At 42.0% G+C, this 24,256-nt stretch overlaps 1 protein-coding gene across 1 annotated transcript in view; it reads left to right on the top strand.

The window, feature by feature from the left end:
* The window catches only part of ENGase (Endo-beta-N-acetylglucosaminidase), a 42,223-nt gene extending 21,773 nt beyond the window's left edge, over positions 1-20,450 (top strand). Inside the window, exons 8-12 of the mRNA XM_068367321.1 lie at positions 2,279-2,341; positions 3,558-3,649; positions 4,149-4,286; positions 12,752-12,889; positions 17,815-20,450. Of these exons, the coding sequence (XP_068223422.1) occupies positions 2,279-2,341; positions 3,558-3,649; positions 4,149-4,286; positions 12,752-12,889; positions 17,815-17,926 (543 nt within the window). The 3' untranslated portion in view covers positions 17,927-20,450. The remainder of the gene's footprint in view (positions 1-2,278; positions 2,342-3,557; positions 3,650-4,148; positions 4,287-12,751; positions 12,890-17,814) is intronic.
* Positions 20,451-24,256: the final 3,806 nt, after the last annotated feature.

Raw genomic sequence — 24,256 nt, 5'->3', positions numbered from 1 at the left:
CAGGTAAAGTCAGGTGTGGGTTGCGACGCGTTTCGGAACAGCTTACTCCGTCTTCAGGCGAGAAGTGAGGCTCTGGCTAGATCTGGGTCCTTATATATCCCGGCTCTGGTTCGTAGTGTTATTATTATTATTATTATTATTATTATTATTATTATTTCAAGCTAAGCTATAACCGTAGTTGGAAAAGCAAGATGCTATAAGCTCAAGGGCTCCAACAGGGAAAGAGCTACTCACCCATATCCTTACTCTGTATCACTTACAAACTCTACAAACGTATGATATTGTCCCGCCTAATCCCCACCATCAATGAGCAACTGACACCAGACCAAGCAGGCTTTCAATCTGGATAATCATGCTGAAGTCAGGTTTTGAACCTAACTCTATTTATAGAGGATGGATTTGAGAACAAGTAAATTACAGGCACTGTTTGTCGACTTAATAGCTGCCTATGACACAGTCAACCACAGAGCTCCTCTCTTCAAGGGAGCCCAAGTTACCCAAAACTCCGTCATTGTTTGTATCGTTGGATCACGCTCAGAAAATAGGACATCTGGATGTTTATATATGCTGATCTGCATTGCAACACAGTCACAGTTCTTTAAAATCATTGAAGGGAGACTGATGAGGGCATTATCATCGAAGATTATTACAAAAAATGACATCCTAAGGCAAATCCCATAAAACCCAGATATGCTCTTTCCATATGAACAACTACTAGGCATATAGAAAACTGAAACTGAAATGGGAAAACGAAGAACTGGAAAACCATCCACATCCAGTCCATCTTGGTGTCAATTTTGATAGAACGCCGACTTTCAACGAGTATTTCAACAGGCTTAAGAAAAATGGCTGCCAGAAATAACCTCCTTACTAAATAGCATCCACCAAGTGGTGATCGGAGGAAAAGACTTTAAAGCAAACAGCTTTAGTACTAAGTTACTCCACTCCAGAATATTGGGCTCCTGTGTGAGAAAGATCAAGCCAACCGAAAGAGTGGATATTGAGCTAAATAAAGCCTGTCGACTAATCACAGGTACACTGAGAGCAACACCTCAACTAGCTTTATACAGACTAGCCAGCATCCCACCACCTGACATCCGTGGAGATGCCATAGCTAGAAAGGAAAAGACTGAACGAGCAAATGATCCCATGCACCCACTCTACAACCGTCACCAAACAAGAAAATGTCTGAAATCATGAAAGAGCTTCATGATGGTGAAAGAACTAAAGACCTCAGACCTTTCAAGATACAAACTGCATAAATGGAGAGAGTGAGACCGTCAGATCACCAGCACTGCCCTTCCTAAGGCTAGTGAGGACCTGCCCTGTGGATTCTCCCCCACCGGAAGGTAATGGGTCACCCTGGATAGAGGAAGAGCAAAAGTTGGTAGGACAGGGGATAAACTCCAAAGATTGAGTTACACAAATGGTGCTGTATGTCCCTGCTGGTAGCCAATCCAAATGATGAATCACACCTTGTGTAGCTGCCCAATAAGGACCCACATGTTTGGACATTGATCTAAGAACACCAAATAATACAGCACTCATATGGGTTGAACTGTGGTGTAATAAGATATAATGATCCTATTGTCACTTTCAATACTTTGTTATATCTGATACTTCATTTCATCGGTTTTGGTATTCAGTGATCTTTGTCTCTCTTTCATAATACATACATACATATACCAAGGCACTTCCCCCAATTTTGGGGAGTTGCCGACATCAAACAAATGAAACAAAAATGGGGACCTCTCCTCTCTACGTTCCTCCCAGCCTGACTTCATAATGGTAATGCTTATTGACATATTGTCTTTTCTATATTCATTAGCCATTATTGCTGCATTTTTCATATTATTTTCACCATGGCTTATCCCTCTTAAAATTCATCATCCTCCAGTTATCAGTGATCAATCTCAAGGTCAGAACTATTTTCCTCAGGTTTCCCTGATATACAGTTCATATTTAATACTCAACTGGCTTTCTGCCACCCATTTGTATTGTTAGTCCAGAAGAGCAAGAGATGAAGGTGTATAAGTCTATCTTGTAAAAGATGTAAAACTCATATTGTTTGTTTATGAAGAATTCAGTTTTGAAAAAAGGGAATAAAGTCAATATCTTTTCCATTTGATGAGACAATTAATATAGAGAATTTTTGGCAGTTGTCAATGCTGTACATTGCTATTTTATTAGATTTAACTCTTGTGAATATTAACACTTTAAAAGTTGATGGAATAGTCAATATTTTAAGTACATTTATGTTTTCCTTACCTCCTTTCAGTGTCATGAAACAAGCTCCTGGTATAACTTGTCTGATCAGGAGTATCAACCTATCTGGCCACATGTGAGTTGCATCGTTCTTATTCCGAATTTTGGTAGATTTACATATGAATTATTTTTTAGCAAAAGAAATTCTTTATACCTATAAAGACAATGCTATATGCCAACCAGAGTGTGTTTATACATTACAAACTTTCTCAATATTACTTATAACTGTTTAAGCATAAAATGAGTTGTAGTACGTAAAACAACAGGGGAAACCTCTGCAAGGGAATCTTGTTCATAGCTATGAAGAGATCCCATTTCTTTATTTATTTTGTGAATGTTGTACTAGTTTTCAGTGATTTCTTTTCTTAACTGTATTCCTTAATATTTTTATGACAGGTTGTTTGGTTTTCAGTGACATTCGTCAAAATTGTCTGTGCTTGTGATTTTATATTTCAATGATACAGATTGGTTCTCATATATTTGTCATTTTCTTCATGGGCTCCATTACCAAGAGTTTGAATAACACATTCTCTTAAAGGCACTCCCAAGACTTCTCATAAAAAAGCTACGTTGATTAAGTATTGTTTGGGTCAGCTGTTAGGGAAATTCCTGGCTTCCTTCAAACCCCAAGTTCTTCAAGAAGGACTATGAATCTTCCCAACACATTTCTCTTGCCTTGCTGGTCTTGTCTTGGAATTTTAGGTTAGAGGATGATGGGAATGGAATGTACTGATAAGGTAAGCGGTCCTTCTCTCCTATTGTCACAAGTAAGATGATACCTGTCATTCCATTTGGCAATGTTGCAGCAAAACTGACAGTTGCAAACTGTCCTTCAAGAATTGATGTCCTCCTATAGCATACCAACTAATCCCACTCCAGGATCACCCATAGCTCTTACGTTCATCTACATGTCCAACTTCTTCCCTACTGACTCACTATCAAGAGGAGAGATAATGCTGGTTTTGAAATTGAAGACTACCTTACGCTGGAGCTTTGATTCTCAAACACTTATCGCTAGAGGGCTCTGCTCCTTAGTTAAGGCCATGTTTTTGTTGAAAGGAAAGAAAATGGGAAAAGTTTTAAATTTGAACCAGGCTTCTGAAGAAGCATATGAACACCAGGTCAGTATAGAAATAAGAAATTTGTTTTCAAAATTCTATTCTTTAAATATTATGGTTATTATGAGCCCTGTCTATCTACCCAACATTGTGTTTAGGGAAGACTTTTTATCCTTGTCATTGAGAGCTGCAACTTTAGTGAGGAGAGATATTAAATTTCATTTGTTTTTATAGGAAGGAGGAGTTCTAATGAAGCATGTGAGAGATGAAGCCTTCAATGGAGGGGGATGCTTGGAAATAAACACATCAGTTCCATCTACAACAAGGTATGTTGAATAGATGGATTTCAACCTCTTAGTATTATACCCTATACCTGGTTGAGTAATTATCCTGTTTATTTTTCCATCTTTAGGGTGAATGACATGCAATCTAAGGAATAATATGATTCATTATTCTTGGTTGATTTTTGCCAATATTTGATATTGAAGTATTTTGGCTAATTTCCAGTTGCCTCATTCTGTACCCTTTTTTTCCCCAACAAGACTAACTCTTGTAAGAAATTTGTTAATGCAATGCTTGTCTTACCTGTCAAACACATGGGAACAGTGGTTTGTCACACTCTTGAGTTTGTTGAGCAGAAATCAATGATGCATGCCAAACTAAACATACTCTGTGATTAGAGTCAAGGATTTCTTAAAAGATCTTGCTGTGTTACTAGAAAAGCTGAAATGCGTAAATTGGGATATACAGTAATAGGATTGAGTGAAATTACAAGAACTAGGAAATCTTATATAGAGATAAAAGTTGGTAAACTTTTTTTTCCAGATTATTCGTGTGTGAAATTGAATGGAAGAAAACTCTTCGTGTAGACGTAGCATATAAGTGGCGCAAAACACCTGTGCCTCTGAGTTTAGTTCTTCATTTTAGGGAAGAGTGTAAAGAGAAGAATTTAAATGAACAAAGGTAATATTTACATGTTTTACTGGAGTTATCAAATTAGTCTAGGTAATTATGCTTCAAAAAACAAAAGGAACATCATAGTAGATTGTGTCCTAGAGTTGCTTAAAGTCTCTTAACTTTCACTAAAGAATGACCTTGTGCTTGTTTCATTTCTTAGTACTGTAGTGAGATACAGTATATTGCTCATTTGTGACAACGTCGTCATAACTCAAAAATAGCTATTTTTAAATATTTAACTTAGCCGGTGAATATATAATAGCTGCAACTCTGTTGCTCGACAGACAAAAAACAGTAAAAACTCGCCAGCGATCGCTATACAGGTTGCGGGTGTGCCCACCAGCGCCAACTGTCGGCCAGATACCACTCTCTCGATGTAAACAAAGACTCAATTTCTTCTCTGTCGACGTGTCGACAAGACGTATTTTACTCGCTGTTGAACCTGGAGTTTTTTCACATCATATTTGGTGAAGTACTTGAATTTGGTTTGAGCTTTCGCAGTACAGGTGTTTTTCTTCAAATAAATCCTTGAACTCTTTTTTGGATCGGATTAATTGTTGATGACTTAGATCGTTTTTTGGCTTTTTCCCTTGACTAATTCAAAATGGCTGACCTTTCACAAGTTCCCAAGTTCAGAAAATGTAATGCTAGGGACTGTCATAGGCGTCTTCCAAAGGCTTTTCTCGACCCTCACACTGTTTGTTCCAATTGTCGGGGTAAAACCTGTCAATTGGAAGATCGGTGTGAGGAATGCGTGGGCCTTTCGGAATTCGATTTTATCGAATTTGAGAAATATACACGCAGACTCGAGAGAGATAGGGTAAGGAGAAGTTCTTCTAGGTCGGTAGAATTTTCCTCTCCACATGCCCCTGAACCTATTCCTTCCCCTGTAGTGGTTGTTCCTAACCCCCCTCCTAGCACTCAGGAACCATCGATGGCTGACATGATGCGTGCTATTCATGCCTTGGGGGAGAGAGTTGAGGCCCTAGCAAGTGACCGGAATCAACTCATGGCGGACGTAAAGGAACTAAAGTGCCAAAGTGCCGCGGCGGAAAGTGTTAAAGTGCCTAGTGTTTCTCAAAGTGTTGTGAACAGTGTTGCGCTTGAGGGTTCGTCTGTTCGTGCCTGTCGTCCTCCTAGTCCGGGACCTCTTGCAAGCTCCCAAGCCCAGGGGAGAAGCAATGTCGTACGACTCATGGGTTCGAGAGGCCTTGATCAGCGAACAGACGTTCCCTCTATGGTATCAGGCGTATCTCCCCAAGATCGCCCCTACCAACGTAAGACGAGAGAGCCCATTTTTACCTCGTCGTCCGAAGGTGTTTCTCGTAAGAAACCTTGGACCAAGGTCTCCAGACCTTTGAAACGTAAGTCGGTCCCTTCAGGACAAGTCCAACGTCCCGGTTGTAGCCACTGGGACAGTTCGGACTCGTTGCCGTCATCGGAGGACTGCTCGCCGCCTAAGAGAGGCAAAGTTGTGCCGCCTCAGTCGCTCACCCCGTCTGTTGCCGCACCTGCTTCCGTAGACCCTAAATGGGTGTTACTGCAGGACATGCAGTCCAAGCTTGCGTCCTTGATGGAGGACTTCAATGCGGAGAAGGTTGCCACACCTTCTGGCCAACAACCTTCCAAGCGGTCTGTTGTGCGTCCTGTTGACGTTGAGGTAGCTTTCTCGCGTCAACCAGTTGTGGTAATGCCTCCACCGATGCGACCCAGTGTGGGTTTCCAGCCGCACGTTGACGTTAGGCAACGCACGGAGGTGGTTGTTGACGTTCAGGACGTTCATCAACCATCAGAGGTGACTTGTTTTGACGCGGTGCGTCAACCTCCGCAACCCGGTATGGTGTTGACTGCACAACCCAGACGGTCTAAACAGTCTCGGGTTGACGCTGTGCGTCCTCGCGCACCTATGGTTGTTGACAGTTCCCAGACTGTTCAGCAGTTCCATGACGCTGCGTCCGGCTCCGTCACGCATACACCAGTGCGACCGGACTCGGCGAGTCAAACGTTGCCCACTCCTTTGCCGTTTTCTCATCAATTATCGGATGAGGAACTGTCAGATGAGGACGTTGCTGAACCACAAGAGGATCAACCTTCAGAACTTGATGAGCCTAAGGCAACTCAACCATCCTTGGACTTTAGAAAAGTCATGGCTGTGTTTAAGGAGTTGTTCCCTGACCACTTTGTTTCTGTGGCTCCTCGTTCGACGCCGTCAGAGTTTGTATTAGGCGTTCCTGCTTCCGTGCCTGCCTTTACTAAACTCGTTCTCTCTCATTCATCCAAGAGAGCTTTGTGGCTGTTGGGCGATTGGTTAGAGACCAAGAAGAGTTTAGGGAAGACAGCATTTGCCTTCCCCCCATCTAAACTCTCGTCTAGATCGAGCGTCTGGTATGCCACGGGAGAAGTTCTCGGCTTGGGAGTTCCTGCCTCTGCCCAGGGCGACTTCTCAAGTCTTGTAGACTCTCCCCGCCGCCTTGCCATGAGACGCTCGAAGATTTGTTGGTCACCATCGGACCTGGACCACCTTCTTAAAGGTATATTTAGGGCTTTCGAGGTCTTTAACTTCCTAGACTGGTGTTTAGGAGCCCTGAGTAGGAAAATCTCTTCTGCGGACAAGGATGTTTCCTTACTCATTATGTCCTGCATGGACAAGGCCGTCCGTGATGGGTCCAACGAACTTGCTGCTTCATTCACGTCCGGAGTCCTGAAGAAGCGAGAGTCTCTATGTTCTTTCCTGTCTGCTGGAGTGACGCCATGCCAAAGATCTGAGTTACTCTTTGCGCCCTTGTCCAAGTGCCTATTTCCTGAAACCTTGATTAAGGAAATTGCCTTGTCGTTAGTACAGAAGGACACCCACGATCTAGTTGCGTCCTCGGCTCGCAAAGCTCCCCCTTTGCCTGCATTGTCTGCTAGACCAAGGATAGACACTCCAGCGTCTCGATTTATCCCGCCCTTTCGTGGCAGAGCCTCCAGCAGGGGAGGTGCTCGTGCCGAAGGGAAGCGAGGGAAGAGGAAAGGATCCAAGTCCTCTAAGGGCAGAGTCTGACTGCCCGCAACTTCAGACAGCAGTAGGAGCCAGACTCAAGAACTTCTGGCAAGCCTGGGAGAAGAGAGGCGCAGATCAACAATCTGTGAGGTTGCTCAGAGAGGGGTACAAAATCCCTTTTGTACGCAAACCCCCTCTAGCGACGTCCCCCATCGATCTCTCTCCCAGGTACAGAGAGGAAGAAAAGAGACAAGCCCTGAAACTGGAAGTGTCTCTTTTGCTAGAGAAGGGAGCGGTGGTCAAAGTCTCGGACCTTCAATCACCGGGGTTTTACAACCGTCTCTTCCTAGTATCAAAGAAGACAGGAGGTTGGAGACCGGTGCTAGACGTCAGTGCTCTGAATGTCTTTGTCACAAAGACGAAGTTTTCCATGGAGACCACAAAGTCAGTCTTAGCAGCGGTCAGAAAGGAAGACTGGATGGTCTCTCTAGACCTAAGGGACGCCTACTTCCACATCCCCATTCACTCAGACTCCCAACCCTTTCTGAGATTCGTCTTCGAAGATGTGGTTTACCAGTTTCGGGCCCTGTGCTTTGGCCTAAGCACAGCTCCTCTCGTGTTTACGAGGCTGATGAGGAATGTGGCGAAATTCCTCCACTTATCGGACATCCGAGCCTCCCTTTATTTGGACGACTGGCTTCTCAGAGCCTCTTCCAGTCGTCGCTGTCTGAAGGATCTCAATTGGACTCTAGATCTGACCAAGGAATTGGGACTCCTAGTCAATTTGGAAAAGTCGCAGCTGGTCCCATCCCAAACTATTCTGTATTTAGGGATGGAGATTCACAGTCAAGCTTTTCGGGCTTTTCCGTCGGCCCCCAGAATAGATCAACCCCTGCTCTCCATCCAGAAGATGCTGAAGAAAGAACGCTGCTCAGTCAGGCTGTGGATGAGTCTGGTAGGGACGCTGTCATCCCTGGAGCAATTTGTATCACTAGGAAGACTACACCTCCGTCCTCTTCAATTCCATCTGGCTTTTCACTGGAAAAAGGACAAGACGCTAGAGGCGGTCTCGATCCCGATTTCCGAAAAGATAAAGTCTTGTCTGACTTGGTGGAAGGACAATATCAGTCTAAGAGAGGGTCTTCCCCTGGCAGTTCAGATACCCAACCACGTTCTCTTCTCGGACGCATCGGACTTGGGCTGGGGCGCGACGCTGGACGGTCGGGAAAGCTCAGGTCTGTGGAACTCGAGTCAGAGGAGCATGCATATCAACTGCAAGGAGCTTTTGGCGGTTCATCTGGCCTTAAGAAGCTTCGAGTTTCTCCTTCAAGGCAAAGTGGTGGAAGTAAACTCGGACAACACCACGGCCTTGGCGTACATCTCCAAACAGGGAGGTACCCACTCACTGACGTTGTACGAGATCGCAAGGGACCTGCTCATCTGGTCAAAAGATCGAGGCATCTCCCTAGTAACGAGGTTCATCCAGGGCGACTTGAACGTCCTAGCAGATTGTCTCAGTCGAAAAGGGCAAGTAATTCCAACCGAATGGACCCTCCACAAGGATGTGTGCAAGAGACTTTGGGCGACTTGGGGTCAACCCACCATAGATCTCTTTGCAACCTCGCTGACCAAGAGGCTTCCAATCTATTGCTCTCCAGTCCCGGACCCAGCAGCAATACATATAGATGCCTTCCTCCTAGATTGGTCACATCTGGATCTTTACGCATTCCCACCATTCAAGATTGTCAACAAGGTACTGCAGAAGTTCGCCTCTCACGAAGGGACAAGGTTGACGTTAGTTGCTCCCCTCTGGCCCGCGAGAGAATGGTTCACCGAGGTACTTCGATGGTTAGTAGACGTTCCCAGAAGTCTTCCTCTAAGAGTAGACCTTCTACGTCAGCCACACGTAAAGAAGGTACACCAAAGCCTCCACGCTCTTCGTCTGACTGCCTTCAGACTATCGAAAGACTCTCGAGAGCTAGAGGCTTTTCGAAGGAGGCAGCCAGTGCGATTGCTAGAGCAAGGAGAGCGTCTACCATTAGAGTCTACCAATCGAAGTGGGAAGTCTTCCGAGACTGGTGCAAGTCAGTTTCTGTATCCTCGACCAGTACCTCTGTAGCCCAAATAGCTGATTTTCTCTTATACCTGAGAAAAGGACGATCCCTTTCAGCTCCAACTATCAAGGGCTACAGAAGCACGTTGGCATCGGTCTTCCGGCATAGAGGCTTAGATCTTTCCAACAATAAAGATCTGCAAGACCTCCTTAAGTCTTTCGAGACCACTAAGGAGCGTCGTTTGGCTACTCCTGGGTGGAATTTAGACGTGGTCCTAAAATTCCTCATGTCAGACAGGTTTGAGCCTTTACAGTCAGCCTCCCTGAAAGATCTCACTCTTAAGACTCTTTTCCTGGTATGCTTAGCCTCGGCTAAAAGAGTCAGTGAGATTCATGCCTTCAGCAAGAACATCGGAATTTCGTCAGAAAAGGCTACTTGTTCTCTGCAACTTGGTTTTCTAGCCAAAAATGAGATACCTTCTCGTCCTTGGCCTAAATCTTTCGATATTCCCAGCTTATCGGAGATCGTAGGCAATGAACTAGAAAGAGTCTTATGCCCTGTTAGAGCTCTTAAGTTCTACTTAGCTCGTACTAAACCTTTACGAGGCCAATCTGAAGCTTTATGGTGTTCGGTTAAGAAACCATCCTTGCCTATGTCAAAGAATGCTTTGTCATACTTTATCAGATTGTTAATACGAGAGGCTCATTCACACCTGAGTGAGGAAGACCGAGCTTTGCTTATGGTTAAGACGCACGAAGTTAGAGCTGTAGCAACTTCCGTGGCCTTTAAGCAAAATAGATCTCTGCAAAGTATAATGGACGCAACCTATTGGAGAAGCAAGTCAGTGTTCGCGTCATTTTACTTGAAAGATGTCCAGTCTCTTTACGAGAACTGCTACACACTGGGACCATTCGTAGCAGCGAGTGCAGTAGTGGGTGAGGGCTCAACCACTACAATTCCCTAATTCCATATCCTTTTAATCTGTCTCTTGAAATGTTTTTATGTTGTTTTTATGGGTTGTCCGGAAGGCTAAGAAGCCTTTCGCATCCTGGTTGATTTGGCGGGTGGTCAAAGTCATTTCTTGAGAGCGCCCAGATTAGGGGTTTGATGAGGTCCTGTTGTATGGGTTGCAGCCCTTGATACTTCAGCTCCTAGGGGTCTGTCAGCATCCTAAGAGGATCGCGGGGCTCCGTAAGGAAGACGTACTTACAAGGCAGAGTAATCGTCTAAGTCGACTTCCTTACCAGGTACCTATTTATTTTGGGTTTTGTTATATTGATAACTGTCAAAATGAAATATAAAAACTCTTAGCTTATACGATGTAAACATATTTAACTGGTCTCTACCCACCACCCTGGGTGTGAATCAGCTATTATATATTCACCGGCTAAGTTAAATATTTAAAAATGATATTTTAATTATAAAATAAATTTTTGAATATACTTACCCGGTGAATATATAAATTAAACGACCCTCCCTTCCTCCCCAATAGAGACGCAGTGGGATGAGAAGAAATTGAGTCTTTGTTTACATCGAGAGAGTGGTATCTGGCCGACAGTTGGCGCTGGTGGGCACACCCGCAACCTATATAGCGATCGCTGGCGAGTTTTTACTGTTTTTTGTCTGTCGAGCAACAGAGTTGCAGCTATTATATATTCACCGGATAAGTATATTCAAAAATTTATTTTATAATTAAAATATCATTTTTCAGGAGAGCCATTTTAAACAATTAAAACACTCATATTATGTTATGTCGTTAGGACATTAGCGCCTCTAGCGATCAATATTTTAGCTACAATTATGACACATTTGCCAAAAAAATCAGCATTTGAAGATGAATATATCTATATGGATAACTCAAAAATACATTTTTTTGAGTTATGACGTTGTTGTCGCAAGGGAGCGAGATTTTGTGTTTGTAAGTTAATGATTATTTGTTCATTGACCTTAATTTTTATTGAATCTCTTCTCATGTATGGACATGCTGTTCTTTTAGAATCTTACTGTGCAAGTCGGTGGCTTTAGGGTTTTTACATGTGAATTTTTCACTGAATAATGCTCATATTGAAAATTGATTGTACAGTACTTGAATTCCATAGGGAAATTTTAGCTAGGCGATTTTAAAGTGTACAACTTTATTTTCATGATTTTTCATCTTTTCTATTCATTTTCAAACTGTAAAAAGTAATTTGAACCCTCATACTAAGAGAAGATTTGCATTGAATTAGCATTATATAAAATTCTGATAAAAGAATTAAAAGTAAGCATACAACCAAAAAAAGAATTGTTAATCCCAGATTCTATATACTTTAAATTTCATTTAGAACAAGCAAATTGTTTAATGCATAAACAACACAGCAAAACTACTATTAGAATAGTTATGAAATTTGATTAACCCAGAGCAGTCATCAAGGTGAAGGCCTGACAGGTAGAGAAGAGATTAACTTTTAGAAAGTGGTAAATTAAAATGCTATAGTGATTGCAAAGACTCTTTAGTTGTATAATAAACTAATATTTGTTCTTTTAATTTTGAAATATCTCTCAATTAAGCTATTGTAAGCAGTTTGTCTTTATTTAATATAACTTTTTTTTTTTTTTGTAAACGAAGGGGCTGCTCAACAGAAGGGCTTGTGCCTTGCATCAGTCAACATAAATCTTAAAACAAACAACCAATTAAATACAGTACTGTATCATAAAATGTAGAGGAACTTTTTGTTCAAGTTGTCAGAGGCACCAGAAGTTTCCAGTTTAGAAAAGTTTAGAGAAATTTATTGTTTAAATAATCCCTTACAAAACAAAGATGTGCTGTATCTAATCAAAACGGTTGCATTGAATTCATGTGATTACTGGGTACGAGAAAAGGGATTTTGACGAAGGAAAAATCTATTTCTGGGCGAGGGACCTGTGTCGTCCAGTGAAATTCTCCTTAAAGCACCATTTCAAAGGTATAAATACTGCTAAATATACCAGAGAAAATTTTTTCTCTGGTATATTTAGCAGTTGTATGGAAAGCTAGGAATATATCCAGCTCGCTCACCCCTATAGGGTGTCTGTATTATAACCCTTTTACCCCCAGGCTCTTTGGAAATTTCCAACCCTTAACCCCTAGGGGGTTATTTTTTTCCCAGCACATTTTGCAGTATATTTTTTTAAATTGCTCTAACAGCCTTAATTTTTGTCATAGAGAGGTCAGGTTGGTCTCATTCTCTTGGAAAATGCTTGAATTTTCTCAAAAAATGTTCAAAAATATGAAAAAAAAAATTTTTATAGCATTTTTTTGCAAGGACGTACCGGTACGTCCATAGGGGTAAAGGGATGGCTTTTGTGAAACGTACCAGTACGTCCTTTGGGGGTAAAAGGGTTAAAACTGGGCCGAGTGATACCACTAGAAAAAAATGCTCTTCTATACTAACCATAATCATTTTGTTTTCCAGAACGGTGTCCTTACCACTAGAAGGAAAAGATACTATAGGTGTGATATCAGAATCTGGTGGCAGCCTAGTCAACGAATCACAACATTCAGGTGCTATTGAAAACGTGGTATGTGAGGAGATTGAAGGCTGGACATCTAGGTATGTGTTCTTACATAGATTTTTTTTTTTCATGTACTTATTTTAATCCTCTGAGGATATTGATAATTTTAAAATGTTAAATTTGTAATTCTGGGCAATATGAAATGCATTTCATATTCACGCTGCATGTTTTGTGGTACATCTAACAGTCTGGTATTGTCTACTAACTATTGAAGGGTAAAAGCAATTTTTCTTTTCAAAACTAGTAAGTACCAACGCTATCAGTACAGCTTGAACAGTTTTTATATCTTTTCATGGTTAAAGGACAGGTTATGTTAACCCTTTTACCCCCAGGCTCTTTGGAAATTTCCAACCCTTAACCCCCAAGGGGTTATTTTTTTCCCAGCACATTTTGCAGTATATTTTTTTTAAATTGCTCTAACAGGCTTAATTTTTGTCATAGAGAGGTCAGGTTGGTCTCATTCTCTTGGAAAATGCCTGAATTTTTTCAAAAAAATTATCAAAAATATGAAAAAAAAAAATGTTATTGCATATTTTGCAAGGACGTACCGGTACGTCCTTGGGGGTAAAGGGATGGGTTTTGTGAAATGTACCAGTACATCCTTTGGGGGTAAAAGGGTTAAAAATAAGAGCACATTAAACACGACAGATTAAAATACCTGTTCCCTATTGAGAATCAGTCGTGTAGTAGGGATTGAATAAAAGAAAAGTTCTTCCCAATTTTATTAAGCAAGGATGCCAGGAAAAGATCCATCCCGATCCGTGGACCCTGGCTATAGTTGAAGAAAGCTTTCGAGATTTCTCTATCCTTCTGTTTTCTCTTGTCCAAGGAACCATTTTCATATATAAATTAGCTAGAAAATACAACAAAGGTACAAATTTACAATTCAAAGATGTAAATATTTTGGTAAACGATATAATAGAAGTTTTAAACCTTTCTCTAGATAACGATTGTGAAACGAGTAGATCGTCGTCTAGATGTGCAAATTCATTATAATGCAGATTTCAACATTAGGGTGCAAATGGTAGACCTCATGCAAATAGAATGTCATTACGGGACTCATTTAAAGGTCGTATACATCCCGCATGCAATTTCGGGTGAATTTTGTATTTTGTTCATGATTAGTAAATTGCATTTACAGATTCTTATTTAGGATCATGGTAAATTAATGGATTTCTGGTTTCTGTAATATCGAGTGTGGTGTTGACACAACCTTGGAAGGTAGGCCATCTTCTACAATTGGTGTTGTAGGCGAAATACCTTTACGGTCACAGCATCTCTGCAACTGGTTGCCAATTTCCTAGTCTATCTTCACAGAGATGAGTTCCTCTCATTCTCTGTGGTAAAATGCCTATTGGAAACATCCATTCCTAGTATTTGCCGGACTGGGTTTCAAGCCCCGCTCAAGCTCGTTAGTTTTTTGTAGTGTTTGCAACCTCACCATCCTTATCACGGGGCCATTTTGGGGAGCCTATAGGTATACCTGCTGAAGAATCTGCAGCCATTGCTCAGCTGGAGAGGGGGCTTGGGCACTGATCATATGTATATATGTTTAGCCTCTAGAGCATTGTCACTCTCCCTTACCTCTACCATTCATGATCTGCCTTTAAACCCAGCCTTGATCCAAATCTCTAGACTGAAAGACCTGAACCTTTCATCATGGGAGTTGTCCATGCTTATGAGAAGCTTTGAGGAGTCCTGTTATGTCCTCTCAGAGAATTCAGACCCCCGAGCTTTGGACATTATGAAAGTTCTCAGCTCTCTGAAGTGCACTCCAGAGCCGTGTTTTAGTTGCTATAGTTTCAGCGAAGAGAGTAGGAAAATTACAGGGAATTTCCTATGCCATTAGTCATTCTAATGGATTGAAGGTCTTGCTAACCTTCATTTCGGAGTAAGTCCTTCTCCATCTCCTCCCTTCTAGACGTAACGAGCGATCGGTATGACCTACTTCTCTCTCCTTTGGGGGTGCCAGAGCACTACCCTAAAAGAACCCAGGACTTCAGAAGCTGTTCCTCAGCACTAGTAGGGTGAACAAGCCAATCTCCAAGAACACAGCCTTTCTAGCTTCATAGGACTGCCAAGCGTGCATCTCTGCTCCTGGGTAGCCCTTGAGCTGTGCATCTAAAATGCAAACTCACGAAGTCACAGGAATCCGTTCCACCCTCGCCTTCACGAAGAATCTGTCAGTAGAACAAGTGCTAAAGGTAACAAAGCCCACTACTTGTTGGATTATACCAGCAAGTTCCTGAACACATTCTCCTTGGCCTCTTGTAGCTGCTAAATGGGTTCTGTAGTGAGTTTAGTTCCCTCACAAGGACAAGAAGTATCTTTTTAGAAAGCAGTCGTGACATAAGTTCAAGAAATCAGGTAGTTATGGAGCTGGATCAGATAATTGATGCAGGTAAGCTACAAAACGCAGTACAGCAGGTCTCTAACTTACAAAAACTCTCCAACAGATGTCTTTCATTCTCCAGTGTTTATATCCCAACAGTAACTCATCTCTTCCTTCACCTTTCTTGTCACTACAAGCAAATCCACATCTCTACACATCCAGCCTATAGATGTGTATGCAATAAATTATGTATATACTATTCTACCAATATTGTGTAAAAGCATGGCACAATTATGAAACAAGCAGTCATCATTGTGATATTGTGAGATAGGACATACCAGTAATGGTGATTTATTGTTTTAAATAAACCATTTTATACCTTAAATCTTATAAATACACTTAATGAATAGACCAAACAGTTATCTAAAAACTAATTACAGTAACATATTTGTGATATTTAGAGCAATCCTTTAAATCAGCTGATTCGATTGTAAAGTAAACGTAATCTAACACAGTGCATAAGGCCGCTTGTTTGTGTACTTTTCTACTGTGTAATGTATATTTATTGAATATACCAATTTGAAATTTGAAAATTAATTACAGTAATATACCTAGTAATATTTACATTTACACTAACCTTCAAGTCACCTGATTCGATTGTGGAGTAAAATGTAAACAATAGTATAGTACAGTGAATATAACCGCTTTTAGTGAAAGTCTATCATGTACCAAGATAATAAATGAATAAAACAACACATTATATAATCTAGAATGTAATAAACAAAATGAATTTGCTGTAACTTGAGATTTCTTTTATATGAAATGGAGCTATTTGTCGTTTTGCAGCTGGAATCGTAGGCATGCAAGTTAGGGTAGGCCTACTCGAGCCTAATTTTACAATTGATTTACAAACACCTTCTCAGCTACATTTGGGCACTCATATCTGAAAGGGTGTATCCTTCTTTGACCGTCCACTATAGTCAATTTCTTTTAGCGATGCAGATTTGCACCGACTCGCAGCGGTGCCCTTTTAGCTCGGAAAAGTTTCCTGATCACTGATTGGTTGGACGAAATAATTCTAACCAATCAACGATCAGGAAAATTTTCCGAACTAAAAGGGCACCGCTGCGAGTCGGTGCAAATCTGCCTCGATAAAAGAAATGGACTATAGTATCTAGTGGAGGCCTAGCCTAACACCTGCAACATCCCATGTTCAGGTAGTTAGGAGGTCGACAGGGGCCATGACTTTAAATTCTTTACAGGACTTTGGTACATTGCCAATTCCCATGTCAGTAAAGCAGCCAGGTGAATTATAGGGACTTCTTCCATCCTTGTATTACATATAGGAAATCAGAAATTTTTTATATTTACATCTGTTCCTAAACATACACACCTCAACCAACCCACAAGTCCTGTAGTCCATTTCTTTTAGCGATGCATATTTGCACCGAATCGCAACGGTGCCCTTTTAGCTCGGAAAAGTTTCCGGATCGCTGATTGGTTGGACAAGATAATTCTAACCAATCAGCGATCAGGAAACTTTTCCGAGCTAAAAGGGCACCGCTGTGAGTCGGTGCAAATATGCATCGCTAAAAGAAATGGACTATAGGTCAAAGTGAAGGTATCACTATATGTCGGGTGGGTGGGCTGTCCTGCCACCTGTTTTTATCTTGCTAAAAGCTTAACAGTTGTTCCAGCTTTGCTGAAATTGTACTATTAAAGGTGTTAATCAGGTTTATATGGTCAAGAAAAATCCTTTGCTATTGTGAAATTATACTATAGATAAAATGACCAAAAAAAAAAAAAAGAGAGAATTGTCATGTGACAGTTTCTATACAGAGTTTATAATATTGTAGCCTCAGAGTTATTTTTTTAAGTGTATAAAAATTAGTTTTGATTTAATTCTTCAAATCTGAAGTTATCTTTTAGCTTTACATATTTCCAAAGTGTATAGGTAGTAAGTTGCCCAGGGCACCATCCACCTGTTAAGATACTACCGCTATAGAGTTAAGGGCTCTTTTGACTGGCCAAACAGTAGAACATTGGATCCTTCTCTCTGGTTAAAGTTCATTATCCCTTTGCCCACACACACACACAGAGTTCTGTGTCCTTATACACCTGACAACACTGATATTACCAAACAAATATTCTTCACCCAAGGGGTTAACTACTGCAATGTCATTGTTCAGTGCCCACTTTCCTCTTGGTAAGGGTAGAAGACTTTAGCTATGGTAAGCAGTTCTTCTAAGAGAAGGACACTCTAAAATCAAACCATTGTTCTCTAGTCTTAGGTAGTGCCATAACCTCTGTACCATGGTCTTCTACTCTCTTGGGTTAGAGTTCTCGTGGTTGAGGGTACACTCTTCTATCTTATTTCTCTTCTTCTTGTTTTGTTAAAGCTTTTAGTTTATATAGGAGATGAATTATTTTAAAATATTTAATTTTTCCTCGTTTCTTTTCCTCACTGGGCTATTTTCCCTGTTGGAGCCCCTGGGGTTATAGCATCTCCTCTTCCAACTAGGGTTGTAGCTTAGCAAGTAATAATAATAATAATATAATAAGTTAAGTAAACTAATTTCAATCAAAATGTAGTAGCCTCTCTTTCAAACTCATTTTAACCTTATTTTCCAGAACTTACAAAATCCCTCAGGAAGGACTTGTGCTGCAAGAAATCAATATGAAAATAGATGGAACTTCCTCACTGCTTATCGGAAACATAGATATCTCAGAGATATGGAGTTGAGGTGCTCTTCTTGTAGGACTCACCTTTGCAACTCTCATCATTGTGTTACAGTTTTCAAAGAGGTGGTTGTGATACTTCAAGATGGGAAGGGTCCTACCTAGTATGAACCCAGATTTGTCAAGTGCTAGAGGTCCACTACTGTCTTGCCATTTTTTTCAATGTGAAGTGACGTGAGAAGAAAGCTTATTCGATTCCCTATACTCAGGATTTATCAAAACTTTTTTATAAGAATTTTCCAAAGTTAAATGACAAATATCATAATAGTGGCACCGAGAAAATTAACGGCAAATAATTTTAACTAATATAGTTGGGCATTTTAGGCAGTGCTAAGACGATAACTTAAGTTTGTTGGCACAATTAGGCTTTTGTGTTGGGAAAGATATTTGTTGAATATATTATTACATTTTACCTTCTTCCACAATGGACAAGAGATCGTCAAGAATACAAGAAAATTTAAGTAACAAGTTGCAGCTTTGCCTGGTATATTAAAGGCCCATTTTCGGATATGCTGTATACCCTCCAACTAGAGACAGGCACTGAACTGCTTTGTGGAACTTTCTTACGTGTGGTTTTCATAGAAGATTTGGCCAAACTGGTAGCCGTCTTGGAACTTCTACGAGGTTTAGAAAGTCCAGATACCACTACACAAGGCTACTTAGGTGCGAGTGGCATTACTCAAGAGGCTTGTATCATCCAAATCTTGTTTAGGACCCTGATAGGCCACATTAGATCAAATAAAACAGAAAAGCGTAATTAACCATCCCATTCTAAGGGTGTTGGAATACTTCTCCAATCACTACAATTACTGTACGTCCAGAGCTGGAGAACAATTCGCTGTTAGTTTGTGGTTCAGGCGAGTAGGCAGCATTCAATTGGGCCAAATTTTGCATAACTACTGCCAATTTGGCAAGTAAGGTGAGAGAGCTTCCTTGCTTAGACGTGTCACTACAGTCGTGTTGTCATTCATCAACAATACTGAGTGACCCTTAGCGGTGTTGTGAAGTGAAGTAACGCTTGATACACTGCTTTCAGTTCTAGATAGTTTATGGGGAACAACTTTTCTTGTGTCCATATCTCTGACACCTGTTCTACTTGCAGGTGGGATCCCATCCTTGCCAAGATGTATCTGAGAACAAGGAAATCCAGAAGATGGACCTGCAGAGGTGAACAAACTAGCAGGGTCTCTTCCTTCATCCACCAAGTGAGGTCTAGTCTGCTCTCTCGAGGAACTTGGGAAAGCAGAGGGTTGTTGAGAGACTAGTGCCTGGTGAATGGAATGGGGGTGTATTCTTCCCAAAAGGCAATTTTCTTCAGGGAGAACAGATGTCCGAGAAACCTGCCAATGATGGACTTTGAGTACTGTAATCCTTTCCGAGGAACGGTGCGGTGCTATGACCAGATGGAATCACAGGATTCTGTCTCTGAATGGAAACACTGGCTTGGGCAGTCTATATTCATGCAGGTTCACCTTGTGCCACCAAGTGAGATATATTCTGACTCTTGAAGAACTTTCAGGAGAGCAGATGGAGGGTCGTTGACCGAGACTGTAGTGCCCTGCAAATGGAACGGAAAGGAAAGTTTCTCTAGAGAGGACAGATGTCTGAGAAAGATCTACCAATGATGGGCTTTGAGAAATGATGCTGTGACCTGCTGGAACCACAGGCTTTTGTCTGAATGGAAATTCGTGGTTTGGGCAGAGTCTATCCATGCTAAGATGTAGACTGAGCTGTGAATCGAGGTTTGACTTTTACAAATTCAGCCAGACTCCAAGATCAACACAGCTGCAGAACTCAAGATCCCTGTGGTGTATAAGCAGGGCTCTTGACTCCCCCAGTTGTCCGATTCCCATGGCGTGTGACCCTGAAGAGACAGAGACCAGAGTGAGGGATGTGTGAAGGCCTGTGGAGCAGTTGACAGGCTGAAACACAGCAACCAAAACTGGAATATTCTTCCATGAAAGTTGAAATGCAGGTACAGCACTAACTTGACCTCAGATCAGGAAGTAACCATTCTGAAGGTCGGTGGACAAGTTAGTCCTTCCATCTTATCCTTAAGTTTGAAGGATGAATAGGTTGAAGTGGGAAAGGTTTTTAACAGGTCTCAACCCCAGTCAGTTTCTCCACCAGATGTTGCTGAAGAAAAAAGGGGAGCAGGTCTGCAAAAGGTCTTTCCGGGATCCCTTCAAATACAACGATGGGATTATTGGAGTAAGACGAGGGCGAGTCCTGTGAACGGGATGCAGTATCCTGAATGCAGGACTTCTACCACCCAATAGTGACTGCAACATATCCCAACAAGTAATGTGTCAGGGGAATTGCTGTTCCTAACGAAAACCATGACGTCCCCTACCCTCGATGCCAAAAGGAGGTCTTAAGTTCTCCATGTCATGTGAATTGACTGGTCAGGTTCAGGTAACAAATATGTCGAGTTGTCGTAAAGGGCAGAAGCTTAAACGTGTTGCAGCTGCTCTCCTGAAGAAGGAAGCATGGCTAAATTTCAACCTCTTCCATACATCTCCAGCAACTTCCACAGGTAGGACGATCAATACTGTAATGCTAGCATTATGTAGAGCCAGTGTATCTCTATATGCCTTGTGTCGAGCAAATTTGGATGTCGCCGTAACTGCATCTTCTCTTTGTATTTAATAGTTTCCCCCCAGATAAAGGCACTGGAAAAATATTAATTCTAGTTTTTGCACCAGAGCGGAAGTTTTTCCATGTATGATTAATTGTCCGACAGTGCTCCTGATCAGTGGTCAAGCCAATATCGTTTAAAATGTTGCCATAGAAGCCGTTATAAATTTAACAATTAGGGGCCAGAAAGATGGATGACTGTAGACCCATTAGGATGAGCTCCCCCTGGCACATAAAATATGCTTTGACGCGATAGCACACACGAGGTAACTTGGACAACCAGCATCTGAAATTTGTAGAGATCAAGGAATGTCAAATTTGCAGCAGGCACTCAAAAGAAGCCATTCTCCCAATAACAAGCACAAGGGCCCTCACGAAGACTCATCATCACACTTTCTATGTAATGTCTTTACGCGGACATCAAATCTCTGGTGTGTACAGGCGTTAAGAGATTGACAACGAACCTGAAAAATCTAAGATGCATCATGATCACATGAAATAGGATATACGATTGAGGAGGCTTAACCTCTTTCTCAACTGATGAACAAGAAAAATAAATTGTGTGATTTATAATCACCCTAAAACCAATCATTTCTCAAAATGTTATTTTCATTAGTAAAATAAATTTTTGAATATACTTACCCGATGATCATGTAGCTGTCAACTCTGTTGCCCGACAGAAATCTACGGTCAGGATACGCCAGCGATCGCTATACAGGTGGGGGTGTACACAACAGCGCCATCTGTGAGCAGGTACTCAAGTACTTCTTGTCAACAAGAACTCAATTTTCTCCTCGGTCCACTGGTTCTCTATGGGGAGGAAGGGCGGGTCCTTAAATTCATGATCATCGGGTAAGTATATTCAAAAATTTATTTTACTAATGAAAATAACATTTTTCAATATTAATCTTACCCGATGATCATGTAGCTGATTCACACCCAGGGTGGTGGGTGGAGACCAGCATACATGTTAACAAAGAAGCTAAGTATCCCGTATCTTATTTTAGGCGTTATTCAAAATAACAAACATAAAATAAATAAGTACCTGGTAAGGAAGTCGACTTGAACCATTACTCTGCCTTTTTAAGTACGTCTTCCTTACTGAGCCTAGCGATCCTCTTAGGATGCTGAGCGACTCCTAGGTGCTGAAGTATTAAGGGCTGCAACCCATACTAAAGGACCTCATCACAACCTCTAATCTAGGCGCTTCTCAAGAAAGAATTTGACCACCCGCCAAATCAACCAGGATGCGGAAGGCTTCTTAGCCTTCCGGACAACCCAGAAATATTTCAAGAGAAAGATTAAAAAGGTTCTGGAATTAGGGAATTGTAGTGGTGGAGCCCCCACCACTACTGCACTCGTTGCTACGAATGGTCCCAGAGTGTAGCAGTTCTCGTAAAGAGACTGGACATTCTTAAGATAAAAGACGCGAACACTGATTAGCTTTTCCAAAAGGTTGCGTCGAAAATATTTTGCAGAGATCTATTTTATTAAAAGGTCACGGAAGTTGTGATAGCTCTAACTTCGTGTGTCCTTACCTTCAGCCAAGCTTGGTCTTCCTCATTCAGAAGGGAATGAGCTTCTCGTATTAACAGTCTGAAAATAATGGGATAAAGAATTCACTGACATAGGCAAAGATAAATTCTTAACTGAACACCATAAAGCTTCAGACGGGCCTCATAAAGGTTTTTAAAATAGAACTTAAGAGCTCTACAGGACATAATACTCTTTCTAGTTCCTTTCCAACCATATCGATAAGTTTGGAATAACGAACGATATTGGTCAAGGCCGAGAAGGCAGCTCGTGTTTGGCTAGAAAACCAAGATGTAGAACATGTAGCCGTTTCGGATGAAAATCCGATGTTCTTGCTGAAGGCATGAATCTCACTGACTCTTTTAGCTGGTAAAGCATATCAGGAAAAGAGTCTTAAAGGCGAGATCTTTCAGGGAGGCTGATTGAAGTGGTTCGAACCTGTCTAACATAAGGAATCTTAGAACCACGTCTAAATTCCAACCAGGTGTAACCAAACGACGCTCCTTCGTGGTCTCAAAAGACTTAAGGAGGTCCTGTAGATCTTTATTGTTAAAAAGATCTAAGCCTCTGTGACGGAAGACTGATGCCAACATGCTTCTGTAACCCTTGAAAGTGGGAGCTGAAAGAGATCGCTCTTTTCTCAGATATAAGAGGAAGTCAGCTATTTGAGTTACAGAGGTACTGGTCGAGGATACGGATACTGACTTGCACCAGTTTAGGAAGATTCCCCACTTCGATTGGTAGACTCTAAGGGTGGATGTTCTCCTTGCTCTAACAATCGCTCTGGTTGCCTCCTTCGAAAAACCTCTAGTTCTCGAGAGTCTTTCGATACTCTGAAGGCAGTGAGACGAAGAGCGTGGAGGCCTTGGAGTACCTTCTTACGCGTGGCAGACGTAGCAGGTCCACCCTTAGGGGAAGAGTTCTGGGAACGTCTACTAGCCATCGAAGTACCTCGGTAAGTTATTCTCTCGCGGGCCAGAGGGAAGCAACTAGAGTCAACTTTGTCCCAACGTGAGAGGCGAACTTCTGCAGTACCTTGTTGACAAACTAGAACGGAGGGAATGCATATAGATCTAGATGAGACTAATCTAGTAGAAAGGCATCTAAAAGAACCACTGCTGGGTCTGTTGAGAGCCTCTTGGACATCGAGGTTGCGAAGAGATCTATGGTTGGATGGCCCCAGGTGACCCAAAGTCTCTTGCATACATCTCTGTGGAGGGTCCAATATGTTGGAATTATTGTCCCTTCCTACTGAGACAAACTGCTAAGACATTCAAGTTGCCTTGGAAGAAATTTGATACTAGTGAAAAGTCTAGACCTGTTGAACAGGAGAGGAGGTCACTAGCGAACTCGCACCATGTCAGAGAGTAGGTCCCTCCTTGCTAGGAGATGAACATCAAAGCAGGGAGTTGTCCGTGTTGACCTCCATTACTTTGTCTTGAAGGAGAGACCTGAAGCTTTTCCAGGCCAGACTTACTGCCAGAAGCTTCTTGCAGTTAAAATGCATTGTCCTTTGACGCGAGTTCCATAATCCCGAGCATTCCCTACCGCCTAAGGTCGCACCCCAGCCTACGTCCGATGCGTCTGAGAAGAGAACGTGGTTGGGAGTCTGAACAGTCAGGGGAAGACCCTATAAAAGGTTGATAAAGTCCTTTCCTCAGGTTAGACCAGACTTATCTTCCGGAAACCGGGATCGAGACCGCTTCTAGCGTCTTGTCCTTTTCCAGTGAAGAGCTAGATGAAACCGAAGAGGACGGAGGTGTAGTCTTCCAAGTGACACCAAATGCACCACGGATGACAGTGTCCTAACCAGACTCATCCACAGCCTGACAGGGCCGTATTCCTTCTTCAGCATCTTCTGGATGGATAGCAGGGCTGGGGATTGATCTTCTTGTTCAGCCAGGTCCTCATCAGAGGGTTCCTCATCCGAAACTGATGAGGAAACGGCAACGGAGTGGGCAACGTCTGACTCGCTGAATCCGGTCGCACTGGTGGATGCGTGACGGAGCCGGACACAAGATCATGGTACTGCTGCACAGTCTGTGAACTGTCAACCATGGGGAAGCGAGGAAGTACAGCGACAACCCGAAACTGTCTAGACTGTCTGGGTAGTACAGACAACCCCTTATCGGGTTGCTGAGGTTGCCGCACTGCGTCACAACAA

Source organism: Palaemon carinicauda, chromosome 45 (genome assembly GCF_036898095.1).
Source record: "Palaemon carinicauda isolate YSFRI2023 chromosome 45, ASM3689809v2, whole genome shotgun sequence".
NCBI classification, from domain to species: Eukaryota; Metazoa; Arthropoda; class Malacostraca; order Decapoda; family Palaemonidae; genus Palaemon; species Palaemon carinicauda.
The sequence above is the reverse complement of the archived record's forward strand: the minus strand, read 5'-3'. Positions and strand labels throughout refer to the sequence as shown.